A 16346-nucleotide genomic window follows, 5' to 3' on the forward strand; every position below is an offset into this window, starting at 1 on the left:
TCTGTGTGAACGCAGCCAAAGTTTAATGTCCATCTGCAGAACAGAGCTCTAATTAACAACTTGATCTAAAATCATTCACACAGTGAAACAGTGAGACAGGAAACACACACACGAGGAGATGTGTAGGAAATCAGTGATATGATAATTGGCACAGCCGTGTACGGGAGGGGGAGCCAACAAAAAAACTGGACTGATCGAATTCTCTGAGACTTTCCCTCCACAGGGACCAAGGCTGGGGCTTCAGATGCAGCAACGAGCCAAAGCCAATCAGTGAACTCGTTTTAAACATTTGTCGGTAGAACTGGCAGGTCTGACATCAGTTTATGTTGGTGCTCTTTGTTTACGAGAAAATGAAAAGGCAAAAGGTTGGTTTGAGAAATTTACAGATCAATACACATGACAATCATACAGCACATTGATGTAGAATATAGATTTACCAATGTTACAAGAAGTCCATTCACACACTCAGACAAAATATGTTATTAAAAGTAGTTTTGCCCTGTCATGTTAGAAATGAGCACATTTGACAATGATATGTTTCCATCTATAAAAATCCCAGTGATGAATCAATTACAACACGATACAACTCTCCCAGAAACTTGGAAGCAAAATACAGCCTGTATGATAACAAACCAGTCCCTGTTTTCATCTTAGCAAAGTGTGCACGTGCACTGGACAGTTCACATTTGATGTTGGGGAAAACAGCTCTGACCTTCCAGGTACGGGACGGTCTCTCTCCACCAACCAGATCAACATACAGCGTCTCGTCTTCATTTGACCTGATTCATTTACCTTTTCCCTTTAAATCAACCCAAGATGTTGTGAGAGGAAAGGGTCTTCTTTGTAAAGAAGGTCTATCATTATCAAAGTAGCTTTTTCCCCTTTGTTTCTCACCATGTCAAAAACATGACTGGCCTTGTCTGTTCTGTTCTGTATCACATCTGCTGATTCCTTCTCACGTTCATTTATCACGCTTTTCTTTAAAAGCCCGTCCAGCAGATCTTTGAGCACAGGTCCTGAGACCCTTTTTGTGAACTCCTCCTCTTTGGCACATAGCATCTCGACAGCAGGGTGACCCACAACGCTCTGAACCAGGGGCTTCCTTACAGTTGCTGATGAGAGACTAACTTGACTTTCCCATACACAGTGGGAGCTGTTACTCTCTCTCAGAAGCAGATTAATATTTTTCATGGTTTGATGTAAGACCACTTGAAATGTTGGGAAGTAGTTATCATTGATTTTGTCATCAAATTCTGCCTTCTTTGGTTGTATTAGAACTGATTCACCCTCAGGAGACATGGACAGTTTGTACTCCTGATTTGGCTGGAGTTTACAGTCAGGTGGTGTCTCTATGTAAATCTCACATGCATTTCTTTTTCTCCTTTGGTACTGCACGTCACTCATCACAACGTTTCCAGGCAGCACCAACACATGGAGGAAGGATGTAGGATCAGGATCAACTGGAGGAGTGTAGAACAGCAGCACCACCGCCCTGATCGGGTCAGGGGGTGAGTTTATATTCTTGACAATACCAAACCAAGAAAATCCAGTGATGTTGATAATAACATGAGTTTCTGTTATCTGTGGAAGGATGAACTCGGTGCCCTCGTCGGTCACATGAGCCACTGACAAGTACAGACATGCACCTGTAGATCTGATCTCACAATGTGGGAAATAAAGCAGGCAGACAGACTGCTGCTGGCATCTGATGTCAAACAGCGGTCCTGCAGGCTTCTTGTGATGCTGGGCGAGCAGCCTCCGGTCCCAGTGGACGATCCTGTAAGTCACATCCCCTTCTCCCTCCATGTTAAACACCAGGCTTGTCACACTGCACTGGTACAGGCCTGGACTGGTGCACTGGAACCTGTAGATTTCACTGTTTTCATCATCAGAGATCTCAGGCGTGAACCTCTCAAAGCTTTTCTGTGACATGAGATCAGGTAAACTCTGAGATCGCTTCTGTTGTGTACGTTTCCTGTTCCTTGTGGAGGGAGTTTCACTCAGTGAGGGCATGATGCGAGAACGAGACAAAGTGCTGGATTCTCCACATCTTTGGAAGGGGGGGAGAAAAGAAGCTGGCATAGTGTGTGTGGCTGAGGGGGGGCTAGCTGCTACCTTCTCAGACATCATTTCATCTTCATCGCTCCTCATTCCAAGACGCCCACAGAATAAAGGGTCGATGTCAGAGAGGAGCGCTATCATCTCTGAACGAGCAGCTTCTCCTTTGTTCCTCACCGTGTCGATGACAAAACGAGCCTTGTCTGCTTTGTTCTGCATCCCATGTGCTGCCTCCCGCTCAGAGTCATTTATCACCCGTTTCTCTAAAAGCCCGTCCAGCAGATCTTTGAGCACAGGTCCTGAGACCCCACTGATGAAGCTGCTCCGCATAGAGAGCAAACTCATGTCGGGACGGAGACCCACAACTCTCGGACCCTGGGGCGTCCTTATGGCAGCTGATGGAAGACCAACTCGCCTTTCCCATACACAGAGGGAGCTGTTACTGTCTGTGAGAGACAGATGAATATTTCTCCTGATTTGTTCTAAAGTCACTTTAAAATTAGCAAAATAGTTTTCATCGATTTCGTTGTCAAATTCTGCCTTCTTTGGTTGTATTAGAACTGATTCATCCTCAGGAGACGTGGACAGCGTGTACTCCTGATTTGGCTGGAGTTTACAGTGTGGTGGTATCTTTATGTACATCTCAACCCCATTTATTTTTCTCCTTTTGTACTGCACGTTCCTGATCACAACATTTCCAGGCAACAACAACACATGGAGGAAGAATGTAGGAGGATCAACTGGAGGAGTGTAGAACAGCAGCACCTCCACCTTGATCGGATCGGGCGGTGAGTCTTCATCCTTGACATTACCATACGCAGAAAATCCAGTGATCTTGATAACAACATGAGTTTCTGTAATCTCATGTGGAAGGATGAAATCAGTGCCCTCGTCGGTCACATGAGCCACTGACAAGAACTGACATGCACCTGTAGATCTGATCTCACAATGTGGGAGATGAAGCTTGCAGACAGACTGCTGCTGGCATCTGATGTCAAACAGCGGTCCTGCAGGCTTCTTGTGATGCTGGGCGAGCAGCCTCCGGTCCCAGTGGACGATCCTGTAAGTTACATCCCCTTCTCCCTCCATGTTAAACACCAGGCCTGTCACACGGCACTGGTACAGGCCTGGACTGGTGCACTGGAACCTGTAGATTTCACTGTTTCCATCATCAGAGATCTCAGGCATGAACCTCTTAAAGCTGTCCTGTGACGTGACATCAGGTAAGCACTCTTGTTGTGTATGTGTAGGCTTTTCAAGTCGGAAATTACACAGCCTACCTAAGTTATCTACAAGGTTTTTGACCAGGAAGGCAGACGGGAGCTGAGGGCCCTCCATCCTAGAGCAGCCTGTGGAGATTCCTGCACTTGTTGCTCCTGTCTCTTCTGTCTCATCTCCTACAGTGGATGGCATTTCTCCAGGTTTGGAAGCAGCGATACCTACGTTTATTTTGTCTCTGTCATGTGACTCTGTTGGCTCGTCCTGTGGTGTGTTTCCTGCCGTGCTGCAACTCTCTGCTTCCTCCACAGCAGAGGGCGGCATCTGCTTGCCTCTTCCCTCGTCAGGTTCCATCTTTTCTTCTGTCCAACTTGATCCCTCAGGTAGGAGGTTTAAAGGTCATCCCTCTATGGTTCCTGAGTTTTCACCTTGTCCTAAACCCTACAAAAGAGCAGAGGATGAATTAGAGTCTCCCATAAATGCATTCAGGCACAAAACAGAATTCAAGCTTATTAAACTGATCAAAATACAATTTGGTGCTCAATAGTATAAAGGCTCTGCACATTAGATCCTGTAAAATCGTAAATAGCACCAAAATCCCACGAGTCTCATGAAATGGAAGGTTGGAGATCTTTCTCTAATCTTCGATGGTTGCTCCATCCGCCCATCCCCAGAGGTCCGCAACCTGGGCATCATCCTTGAATCCACCCTTTCCTACCAATCTCACATCAAATCTGCCACCATATCTGCTTTCTACCACCTGAAAAACATCTCCAGACTCTGGCCAACACTCTCCGACACTGTGGCAGAGACCCTCATTCACGCCTTCATCACCTCCCGTCTTGACTACCGCAATGGAGTCCTGTCCGGGGTTTCCCAGCAAAACCTTGGACAGGCTCCAGTATGTGCAGAACTCAGCTGCCAGGGTTTGGTGCGGGTGAGAACCCTGGCATCACCCCCACACTCATCCACCTCCACTGGCTCCCAGTCAAATCCTGCATTACCTATAAAACCCTCCTCCTCATCTACAAATCCCTCCATGCTTTGGCTCCTCAGTACCTCTCTGACTTCCTCCACCCCTACACACAGTCATGGAACCTGCGATCCTCTGGCTCAGGTCAACTCTCCGCCCCAAAAACTCCTGAAAACCCACCTCCTCAACCTAGCCTATAGCCTCTAGCTTCTGCTGTCCTTGTCTCCTGTGTTGTCTGTGTTTTCTGCTCTATCTGTGTAAAGCGTCCTTGGGTTTGTTGAAAGGCGCTATATAAATGTAAGTTATTATTGTTATTGTTATTATTATTATTGTTGTTGTTGTTGTTGTTATTAAAACATCTGACCTCGAAATAAGAAGAGACACAAACCAAACAGAATAAAGGGAGTGACTATAAAACTCAACAAGGAGGAGGATCCTAGTGCAGAGCAGTCAACTGGAAGAGAGAAATAATCTGGATTAAAACTTGATTTATCACTACGAGTGGAAACTCTGTGAAACGTCAGCACTGTATGAATACATGAATATAATATCTGATCAAGTCATTTGATTTGCAAACGTTTGTCTTCATAAATGATTCAGTAACTCTCGTCTATCGACTCAGCTTTTCCAGAGCAGTAGTTTCAGTTTCGCATCTGTCTCGTTATGATATCTGTCTACTCACAGACAAATCCACAAAACTTTCCTCTCCTTTAATACATCCTGACCTCCTGCCGTCAAGCCGTGTGACTTGTTGAGCTGCATCTCATGACTCCGATCTTATTTGATATCATCTTGATCATGTCCCAGTCAAAGCTCAGCTCTTTCCTGTCAAACTTTCAGGGTTTGTCACACAGGGAAATGACGTCATCACCTCTGAGCCACCTCCACCGAGGAAATCAGCGAAATAAAGAGCATTTAAATAACTAAATAAATAATATAGCGTCATGCAAGCTGCCTTTGCTTCCATCACAACAATTCAATTTCACTTTTTATACAGCCGATGCCCCTCGTGCGCATTCAGTCTTTAACTCCTTGTATAATAATAATAATAATAATAATAATAATAATAATAATAATAATAATAATATTGTTATTGTTATTGTTATTGTTATTATTATTATTGTTGTTGTTGTTGTTGTTGTTGTTGTTGTTGTTGTTGTTATTATTATTATTATTATTAGTGGTAGTATTAGTCGTAGAAATTTCCAGTAATGACGTATCATGATGATAATACTACTACTACTAGCAATAATAATAACCATAACAACAACAACAACAGCAACAACAACAACAATACCACTACTACTACTACTACTACTACTACTACTACTACTAATAATAATAATAATATGCCTAAGCATCAGTTTGTAACCACCAGGCAGATCCGCCTTTTTTGTTTTCATATTTCTCTTTTCATTATTTTCATCTTTCTCTTTAGTTCATATTGCTCTAAAACAGGGAGGTAACGCAGCTTCATGTGTTTCCCAGGTGGGTCAGTACCTGAGGAACTACATTTCCCTTCAGCAACTGCCTTTACGCAACGCTCAGCCCTACCTCACTTCCGCATGTCGCTTGCATTTCAAAATAAGACCGCCCGGGTCGTTTGAAACATAGGAGCGGCTAGAACGGGACGCTGATAAGGAGCTGGGCTTTTATTTTGAAGTCGAGGTCACTCCTCTGCGTTCCTGGGTCGATCCCAACAAAAGCGGACGAACCGATCCCCCGGGGGCAGGTATCCCGTGTCCGGTGCGGTGCTGCCTGCCGTGACGATGAGGCTGCGTTGGGCCGGTGCCGTGCTGCTGTCCGCGGCCGCCTACTACGTCTACCTGCCGCTGCCGAGCGCCGTGAGCGAGCCGTGGAAACTCATGCTGCTGGATGCGCTGTTCCGGGGCTTCATGCATGTGGTGAGAGATGATGCAGGGGCGGACACTGTTGCCTGAAAAATTACAAAAATCACAACAGTCCAACAGGAGGAGACAGGAGAAGAGTGGCGGAATGCACCTGTCCGCTCACCTGGGATAGAAAACAGCAGAATAAAATAGAAGAGAAGCGAGTGTCCTACATTACAGTAGAATAGCAGATGATTAGCCGACACAACAGCTTAGAGTTAAGTAAGTACAGCTTCATTTATATTGCGTTTTCCCTGGACACACTTACAAACCGCCTCGCACACGTGGAGAATAATAATGGGGGAAAAAAAGCATAAAAATAGAAACACACGCACATGGAGAAACATGCTCAGTGTCCACCTTATCAGCTCCACCTGTACAGCAGCTCTGCCATGAATTCTACCTTTTACCAAAGTTTATCATGTTCAGTTTGTGTTGACATTGTGCAGAATGTGTCGTTTTAATTCTGTGTTTATTACTGAGGTTGTAGTTTGCAGAGGTCTGCTACTGGACTACATTATATTGAGAGGTGTTTCTGATTTTTTTTGTCCCTCTCTATTTATATACAATGAGAGGGACAGAATAGTGGAAACAGCTGTCAAGTGGATTGGATTAGATTAGATTGCACAGGTGGAGCTGATAAAGTGGACACTTCAGTGTATATTACAGTAGAATATAGCAGAGTATTATCCTATAGAACAGCTCAGAGTACGTAAGTTAATCTTTATTTCTAAAGCACAAAATAGAAAATAAAAAATACATACAATATAGACATTAATAAATACATGCAGGTAGAGAGACATATAAATCCTCAGTCTTTCTAGTGAGCTTCAATAGAGGACAGTGGAAAGGCTTGACTTGAGTAGAATACCACACAGTAGAATACAATGCAGTACAACAGCATTATGTCATGCAGAGGTACAACAACAGAATAGAAAAAAAAGATGGCATGATAGAGTATAATAAGTATGTCAGACTGGAGTAGAGTACCACAGAATCGAGTGGAACAGAACAGAACAAAACAGAGTAGAAGAGATAGGAATAAAAAATAATAGAAGCAATCTGACACGGGAGAATAGAGTTATGTCAGAATAGAATAGAACATAACAAGAAAATAGAAAATAATAAAACACAAAGGAACAAAATGGATTAAAATAGCATCGTTATCACCTACAGATACATACATGGACATGTAAAACGAGAAAAGAAGACAAACGTAAAGACGTAAACAACAAGTAATGGGTTAAAAAAATACAGAAACAGAAAACAGAACACATCATGTGCAAAAAGACAACTTTCCAGTGCAATGTATTATTTCAATAATCTTTTTTTTTTTTTTTTTTTTTTAACCTTAGAGACAGAGTGAACTCCGCTCCTGTCTCTTCCACGTTGGCTGGATTGTGAACTTTGAGCGCTGCACAGCCTCGCCCGTGCTGCACCTGTGTGATTGTGCCGCCGGCCTTGAACACCGCTCAGCTCATGAACACACGTGACGATAAACTGCAGTCCCTCAGGAACGTGCTCACTTAGGCAGCAGAGAAAAGATCCTTAAAGGAAAAGCCCAGTGTTTTGGGCGAAATAGCCTTTTTCCGACTTCCCCAGACTGAGACCAGATGTTGGACACCATTTCCACCTCTGGACGTCCAGTGGCTCAGTTCCTATGTGGTAGCATTTAGTGTGAGCTTAGCATAAAGACTTGAAGTCTATGGGAGTCGTTAGCCTGGCTCCACCACAGTGAAAAAATAAACCTTACAGCAGCTCTGAATTTGTCTTATTTACATAATGAGTTATATTGATTAGAAATACACGTCTTGGAATTTGATTTAAAAAGAATTCGAGTTGTTTCAGGAGAAGTTAAATGGTGGAACTATAACCGCTGAACACATGTATCCCTCCGCCTGGTGCAGTGATCTGTGCTGAAGGTAGAGGAGGATCCACCACAAATTAACGTCTCTCTTTTTTATTCAAAGATGTTTATTTCTAATCAACATGACCCACTGTGTAAATCAGACAGCCTTAGAGTTACTGTAAGGTTCATTGTTTTCATTTTGACGGAGCCCGGCTAACGACTCCCATAGACTTCAAGTCTTTATGCTAAGCTAACAGGAAATGCTACCCATAGGAACCGAACCACTGAACGTCTGGGGAAGTCGGGAAAAGGCTATTTCGTCCAAAATGTTGGAGTATTCCTTTAACTTAGGTTGCTGCCCTTAATCCTGGCACTAACAGGCCACACACACACACACACACACACACATAGTAGGCATCAAAGCAGTCAGGCCAGTTTTTATACATACTAAACACACAGATGTGCATCACACAGGACAGGTTTCCACTCCCTGCTTATTCTTTCCTTGCGCTCTTTGTCTTGTTGTCTTATCGTCATGCCACAGTGTGACGAGCTGACTAATAAAGTTTTGTAGAGCCAAGCTGCGCCGAAGGTAAAATATCTGCACAACCCGTCCTGAGGGCATTCAGCGAGCACAAACCTCCTCCAGCTTGAGCAGTCCTCCAGCTTGCTTTTTTATTTTATTTAATTCCTTATTTTTTTTTTAAAGTCAAAATTGGTTTCCTGACCCTGGAAACATCCATTCTTGGGATCTGGAATCAATTCTCTAACTCCTTCAGTTTCACAGTCACAGCTATAAAATGATCATCATGTAAAGGCAGAAATCCCAGATCTGGATTTCGACCAAAACCAAATCCCTTTTTTCCTCGGCACAAGGCCGTTCGGTCCGCCACATTTCATTGAAATTAGATTATAGGTTTTTCAGATATCCTGCAGGCAGAGAGACAAACTCACTAAAAGGAGGTGAAAATGTTTGATGGGGCCAAAGCCCTCTGTCATCTCGGCCTGAATCACAAAGTGGGGCTGCAACAGAGAAGAGCATCCGATTTCCTTTAATTGACGTGCAGTGGGTTGGCCCTGTGTGTGCCCAAATAAAATTATAATATTGAGGATGAACACTGATGGGAAGTTTTCTCTGCTCACAGGCAGTGATCGATCAAAACTTAACAGAAAAATCCAAAATGTGAGCAGAGAAGCTGAAGTTGATGTTGGATCTTCATTTTTTTTTTTTTTTTCTTTGTCTCTCGTCTCTTTGTGTCTTGGATTTTAAACCTCACAGACCGGCTGGGTTGGTAAACAGACTTTACTAACATCACCTTGCAGGAATTCTGGGTGTTGAAGTTTAAAAATTAGCTCTTGTAGCCACCAAAATGCAAAGTTTCCTTTTTCATATATGTAACACTAATGTCCTGCTTTGTCTCTGTTTGCTTAAAGAGAGAGCTGCCCACGCACTTATTTTACATAAAAAATGTATCAATTAAGTAAATGTCCAATTTTTTTTTTTTTTTTTGCCAAAGAAACAACAACTTATGAATTAAAAACAAATATAATTTTAGTGCACTTAACAGCAGTATTTATCAGCAGATGGTTCCACAGCAGCCACACTGACAGATGAGTCTGCAGACATTTTTGGTTTATCGGCCTCATGAGCGCAGATATCAGCCGATCCTGATTACCTCAAAAAGCCAGATATCAGCCCAATTAATCTGCGAACTGAGTCGATGAATCTCTATTTATCTTAAGATTAATCTTTAGTCTGTAAAGTATCAAAAATAAAGCCAAAGCCTCATTGGAAATCAGTCAGCCCAAACAAAAAACAAAGTATTAATTTTACCAAGATATGAATGAAGGAAAGGACGACAGTCTTAGTATTTTTACTTGATGAATGAATAAAACAATTAATCAATAATGGAAATCATAACTGATTCATTTATCTATTATCCATCAACCTTTATCTTTTTAATTGACTAATTGTTGCAGCACTTTTTAGGACAGTAAAAACATTGTCTGGCCGGTTAATCGATCTGTCTCGAGGTCTGCTGCTGCAGGGATCAAACCTGTGAGCTTCAGGTGTGCAACGGCCTGTCTGACAGCGGGTGTGTGTTTGTGTCTGCAGGGCGACATGGCTCACACGCTGGGTGTGTGTCACCGGGTCCACTTTCTGAACAGGGTGGTGTCCTGGGTGGAGGTCATCGAGGCTCGCTCCTGCCCTGGCGTGCACGTGTCGGACATCACCCTGGGGGGCGTGGCCACCCGGGTCTTCCAGCCGAAAGGCGGGAGGAAGCTGAAAAGGGGGGTGATATATTTCCACGGTGGAGGATGGGCCCTTGGCAGCGGACGTGAGTGCCAGCTCTGAATGTCAACTTGTTATTATAAACATGTTCCATTGCTTTGGTGCCTTCATATAATAATTTAGTAAGAGTGTTAATTTTCTTAAAAGGAGTGCTGCAGCTAATGATTATTTTTGTCATTTTTTGATTATTCTTTAGTCTATAAAGTACCAAAAAATAAAGGCAAAGTCTCATTGGAAGTCAGTCTAGACTCCAAGCCCAAAGTATTAATTTTTATCGAGATATGAACGGAGAAAAGGAAGACAGTCTTAGCATCTTCGCCTCTTAGAGAAGCTGGAATCTGCAGATGTTTGGTATTTTTACTTGATAAATGAATCAAAACCATAACCGGTTAATTTCCTGTCCATAAACATTTAAATGTTTAACGTCTAATTGTTGTAGGATTTTTTGGGGGCAGTAAAAAAAATCATAGAAACAATCAATCAGTGCATTTTGTCACTGGACTTCGACAGGTTTGTGTATCAGTCCAGAAACAAGGATGCAATGAAATTTTCTAATGCAACAGTTTGATAATAGAAATTGTGGATGTTCACAGTTTCTGCTGCATTGTGAATAAAAAGCTTTCTAGAACAGAATGCTTTCTTTTGCAAGTCTAGCAAACACCACAAGGTTTGGCCTCCAGGTAACAGCAACAACAAGCTGCAGCACGTCGGTGCAGCCACATCGGAGCCAAACCCCCCCCGTCATCTGCACAGCATGAGCTTAAATGTTGCATTTCATGGTCCTTACACACTTTTGTACCAGTTGCATATTAATAGTTTGTCTGTTTTTACTCTTCGGTCTGATGCGGGGGATGAATTTGGTCTTAAAAGTTATTTGAACTAGCATTAACAAGCTCTTAAAAAACTCACAGGAACCTTTAATCACCCTGTCATGTGTTTTTGTTTTGTTTCCCCTATAAAAAACGGTATTTCTTTTAGTCGTAATGATCTTCTTTCTGATTTTTGTCCAAAGTGCCTGGTAATAACCAACTGTGAAATTAATCGTTAAATCCTTTTAGTGAAAAGGATCTGCAGCTTTTCGCGGTGCGGTTGTCAACCATGTGGTCAAGCCTGCCCAGAACACTGATAGATGATCAAAGCAACGTGAAAAGAATTATTGCTATGAAACAAAATATATAGGGTTCTAGTGATAATTCATCAAGTTCATCAAGAATTTAAAAACAAAATCCACCTCTCAGCATTCTGCACGTTAATGCCTTTGACAACAAGAGCCAGGAGGACGCAGCTGCTCAGTTTGAGAGTTTTGTAGGCTTGTTCTTATTCTGTACTCGCTTTACAGGGATGCGATCCTACGACCTTCTTTGTCGGAAGATGGCGGAGGACCTGGATGCTGTCATCATGTCTGTCGAGTAAGTTTGGGCCCATATCCAATCATGACAAACTGATAGACTGACATGAATCTTTGAGGGCTGATACTGATATTAAAGGAATAATCAAGATGTTGGACACCATTTCCATGTCTGAACGTCCAGTGGTTCAGTTCCTATGGGTAGCATTTCGTGTTAGCTTAGCATAAAGACTTGAAGTCTATGGGAGTCATTAGCCTAGCTCCGTCAAAATGAAAACAATAAACCTTACAGTAACTCTAAGGCTGTTTTATTCACACGGTGGGTCATGTTGATTAGAAATACACATCTTGGAATTTATTAAAAAAAAATCGAGTAGTTTCAGGAGAAGTTAGATGGTGGATCTGTAACTGGAAGAATAAATGTGTTCAGAGGTTACAGTTTCACCATCTAACTTCTCCTAAGACATGCTGGAGAAGTTAGTGGATTGAAGCTGGCAATAATTGATGTTAGGTACAATAGTAATATGTTGTGTAGTGGTTATCTCATTGTTAGACTACATCCAGGCCAAAGTTTTACCAGCATGGAAAAGCCTCCGAACTGGATTTAGACCAGCGGTAGTCAGTCCTGCACTATCGAGGCCTAAAAGTCTGCAGGTTTTCGATCCTGAGGACTTGACTGAACCGCACGTTTTTTAGTGAGTTTTAGTGATTTGTAGTAAAAGGTCAATATCGCCCCAATAAATCACCAAACGCTTGTCGGTCTAACCCTACTCTTCCCCAATGGGTGCATCATCTTCTGGGTTATTCGTGGTCCAGTGCTGGCCATCAGGTCGAGCAATACACCAGCACTGCCGTGGTCAGAGGTTTGATTTCCATGTTCGAAAGGGCAACGAGTCATGTTGTCCTCTCGTGGTGTCTTGTTGCCATAGTTACCGTCTTGCTCCAGAGGCGGTGTTCCCAGACCAGTACCACGACGCGTTGGCGGCGTCGCGAGCCTTCCTGTCCGCCCGGGTTCTGGATCGCTACAGCGTGGACCCAGAGAGGCTGTGTGTGTCTGGAGACAGTGCCGGGGGGAACCTGGCCGCCGCCGTGGCTCAGGAGGTACGCCGACGCACACGCAGACAAAATTAACCCCTTCTGTCCCACTATAGCATCACCAGAGAGCTACAGCTGCAGGCTTGTCACTGTTTTTTTTTCATGTTATTTTCATGAGTCAGCATGCAGTTTTTTCATTGATTGGTTGGCTACAAATTGATTGATTCGAAATAATAAATCATAAAGTAGCCTAAAATATCCACGTGTTGACTCAGGTCATGTTGACGTTAACAAAAAATAATCCGCCCCCCCGTGATCACCATCACTGCTGGCCTTCAGAAACCTGTAATCCTTGAATCCTAATCTGAATCCTCATTGTCTCTGCAGCTTGGATCAGACAGCAGTGCCAAAGTTAAGTTCAAAGCCCAGGCTCTGATCTACCCCGTTCTCCAGGCGCTAGATTTCTACACCCCGTCCTACCAGCAGAACCAGGCGGTGCCTATCCTCTACCGGCCGGTCATGGCTCGTTTCTGGCTGCAGTACCTGGGCGCGAACGCCTCGCTGGAGCCCCTGCTGCTCGCTAACAACCACAGCTCCCTGGACCAGCAGAGCATCAGCGCCCCGACACGCTCCAAGCTGGACTGGACTGCTTTGCTCCCGGCCGAACGCAAGAGGCATTTCCGGCCGGTCATCAAGGAAACGGGGTCGCCGGGGTTGGTGGGTGAAGTGCCGGGGCTGGTGGACGTGCGGGCAGCACCGCTGCTGGCAGACGAGGGCGTCCTGCGTCGGACACCCCAGGCCTACGTGATGACCTGCGAGTTTGATGTGCTGAGGGACGATGGTCTCATGTATGCCAGGCGCCTGCAGGATGCCGGCGTTGCCGTAACCAGCGATCACTACGAGGACGGTTTCCATGCTTGCATGGTGTTTGCATTCCTGCCGATGTGGTCCAGCGTGGGGCAGAGGAGCATGGACGGTTATATTCGTTGGCTGGACGAGAACCTTTAGACAACCGAACCACATCAGCAGGGATTCAGAGAATTTATGGAGACATTTTCTGGGACCAAAGATGCGCTGGAGCAGAAGCTGAAGAATCTCCAGGGAAGGGAAAACAGAAGAAACACAATCCTTATGGTGGGACCGGGGCCAAGTGGATACAGAGAGCTTCCTGTTGCTTGGAAAGTCACAGGTTTGGTCCCCTTATCGCCACGTGTCCTGTCAAAGTGTCTTTGAGCAAGACGCTGGACCCCCATCTGCTGCCCGCCTGTAAGCTGCTGCGCATAAGGGCATCATTTAACGTAAAAATATGGAAACACAACCAGCAACACAAATGTGAGTCGTAAATCTGTGCACCTCTGGCCAAACAAACAAAGAAACAATTGAGAGACGAATTCTAGATTACGATAGATCTAGAGTTAAAACAGACCACAAAGCGTTCCCAGTGTACCCAGAACCAAAACCTCTCCAGTCAAATGAAACCAAAGACGGCAGTAAGTGCAACATAAATGCAACATTTGGAGAATGAAATCACACTACCTAACTGTCTCCAAATGTGGAAACTTTTGAAACTTAGAGGAACTCCCAAAGAGAAAATCCCAAATTTTTACACTAATCTAATGCACTGAGAGGCTGAACTAGTCTGCACACATGCACACACACACACACACACACACACACCAAAGAGGCCAAACAAGGTTACACTGTGTGTGTGTGTGTGCATGTAGTGCATGTAAGCCAGAGTTCACAGCTGTGTATACTCAACGGGGTTGTGCAATATTGTATGTTTGACAGTATCCACTACTCCAAGCTTGCTGAGTGAGGCTGTTCTCCATAACATCGCTCTCCGAAGACCGCCGATTTGCAGGGTGAAAGCACTGATGATGATGGCTGTGAAATTAATGCAAGATTTACAGTACTGTACTGTCAGAGGGCCCAGATGGAGCATCGTGTATCCCTGCCCCTCCTTGGCCCGTGTCTAATGTACCGAACTGACCAGATCAGTTTGGCATGTGGCCCAAAATACAGCAAAGCGTGAAGCAGAGACACTGCAACAAATCACACTGGGCTTCAAAAAGCACATTGAAGTGTTTAAATTGTCAAATTTATGTATGTAATTTTCAAATATCATAGAACAGATCCTTTTTTTTTTTCTCAGTGGGAAACCATTTCGGACAGCTTCCAAACATAGGAACTCTCTGTAGGCAATGCATTACTTAGAATTAATTAGGGAAAACAGATTTTGACCACATGTAGTGCAGCCTATATCAGTCACAACACCTGGCAGAAAATGGGACAAAATATAGATATATATATTTTTGTATCTATATTATACATTCCCAGCTCTTTCCTAGGACAGGAAGGGCTTTTATGGTTGCTAAAGCAGAACTTACTGGACTTAGCTGATTACGCTGACAGAGGGAGAGCAAGTCATTTTAAAGTTTGGTATCAATGTAGGACACTACTGGTGTTGTCTGAGGAAAGCGAATGTACCAAGAATTTTTTAAGTAATGTGATTTTAGTTGTGTTTGTGTATCATTAAATAGGATTGTACTTCATAAATAAGGTTATGAATATAAAGAGGAATCACTACAGGTCTACCGTGCATTAGAACGGTGCTGAGAAAATCCCACTGTGTATTTTATCTGTATTTTACCGGCTGCCGTACCAACTTTTATGGTACCAAGCGAGTTTAACAGCAGTATTTCTAATTTTATTCTTAGAATGTTCAAAGAAAACTTTGTCCAGTGCACATGCATTGGTGTACGGTCTATAAAAGCCATCATAGTCCTAAGGATGTTTCTCCTGTGATTATTGGGATGTGGACAAAGCTCAGCTGTAGCAACACAAATCTCCACACTATCAAACAGACACGGTTCATGTCTGCTCAGTTTTTGGTTAGAAAGTTTACGAGTATATGAACGACACCTCAAACCTACCAGTTGGAAACTTAAAAACATTGATGCTGCGCGAGTTTCTGAGTTTTGATTTGAAAATATGTACTACGCTAATGCATCAGTGCCTTTTACCTCGTAGGATATGATTAATAATTACAAGAATACTGTAATAATTATCTTTATTCATAGAGCACGTTTCAAAGTCCACATTATGAAGTGCGTCACTCAGGCAGTAATAAAATAAAATAAAATAAATCAAGTCATAAACTCATTAGGTTAAAAAAACAATTGCAATGTAAAAACCAATAAAGAGTGAAATCAGGAAAGGTTGCTCTAAGCCTCTATTGTCTTTATCAAACTCATAATCACAGTAAAGAAAATGTGCTTGGAGATTATTACTGTATTTATTGATTACTGGTTTGTTAAACGGGGTAAATGGAATCTATGAATGGGACTATCTACTGTATCTGCACAAAATATAATGTGAAATGTACACAATTTATTATTTTGTGATTTATTTATTAAAAAAAATACACATATATTTATAGTGGCATATGTTTTTTGTTGTTGTTTCTTCTTTTCGCCATCAGAATATTAGCATTCCTTTGCTTGTATATCAAAACTTTTAGGTCAGAAATCATGACCTGAAGTCAGCATCTGCAAAATATAGAGGATACAGGCAATAAAAATTGCTTTATAAATCAAGAATTTATCCATTGTACTTTATATTACATGTATTTATTTTGATAATGCGCTCCAGGGATTATTTTTCAGAGTTTGTAGCTGTTT

General features: G+C 43.0%; 2 protein-coding genes across 2 annotated transcripts; one reads left to right on the top strand and one right to left on the bottom strand.

The window, feature by feature from the left end:
- Positions 1 to 791: 791 nt before the first annotated feature.
- On the bottom strand, positions 792 to 3396 carry LOC115379200 (uncharacterized). Its single transcript, XM_030079920.1, has one exon. The coding sequence runs from the start codon at positions 3394 to 3396 to the stop codon at positions 802 to 804; it is 2595 nt and encodes an 864-aa protein (XP_029935780.1). The 3' UTR covers positions 792 to 801.
- A 2571-nt stretch (positions 3397 to 5967) lies between these two features.
- On the top strand, positions 5968 to 16119 carry LOC115378963 (neutral cholesterol ester hydrolase 1-like). The gene is made up of 5 exons (XM_030079560.1): positions 5968 to 6153; positions 10104 to 10326; positions 11620 to 11689; positions 12558 to 12729; positions 13051 to 16119. Exons 1-5 carry the CDS (start codon positions 6019 to 6021, stop codon positions 13669 to 13671), a joined length of 1221 nt encoding a protein of 406 aa, XP_029935420.1. The 5' UTR covers positions 5968 to 6018; the 3' UTR covers positions 13672 to 16119.
- Positions 16120 to 16346: the final 227 nt, after the last annotated feature.

This window comes from Myripristis murdjan, chromosome 20 (genome assembly GCF_902150065.1).
Source record: "Myripristis murdjan chromosome 20, fMyrMur1.1, whole genome shotgun sequence".
Lineage (NCBI taxonomy): Eukaryota > Metazoa > Chordata > Actinopteri > Holocentriformes > Holocentridae > Myripristis > Myripristis murdjan.

Excerpts from the sequence above, each read along its gene's own strand:
- LOC115379200 (XM_030079920.1), bottom strand. The coding sequence starts at position 3,396 with ATGGAGGGCCCTCAGCTCCCGTCTGCCTTCCTGGTCAAAAACCTTGTA.
- LOC115378963 (XM_030079560.1), top strand. The coding sequence starts at position 6,019 with ATGAGGCTGCGTTGGGCCGGTGCCGTGCTGCTGTCCGCGGCCGCCTAC. Across the intron at positions 11,690-12,557 it reads GCTGTCATCATGTCTGTCGA|TTACCGTCTTGCTCCAGAGG; the intron begins GTAAGTTTGGGC and ends TTGTTGCCATAG. Across the intron at positions 12,730-13,050 it reads CCGCCGCCGTGGCTCAGGAG|CTTGGATCAGACAGCAGTGC; the intron begins GTACGCCGACGC and ends TTGTCTCTGCAG.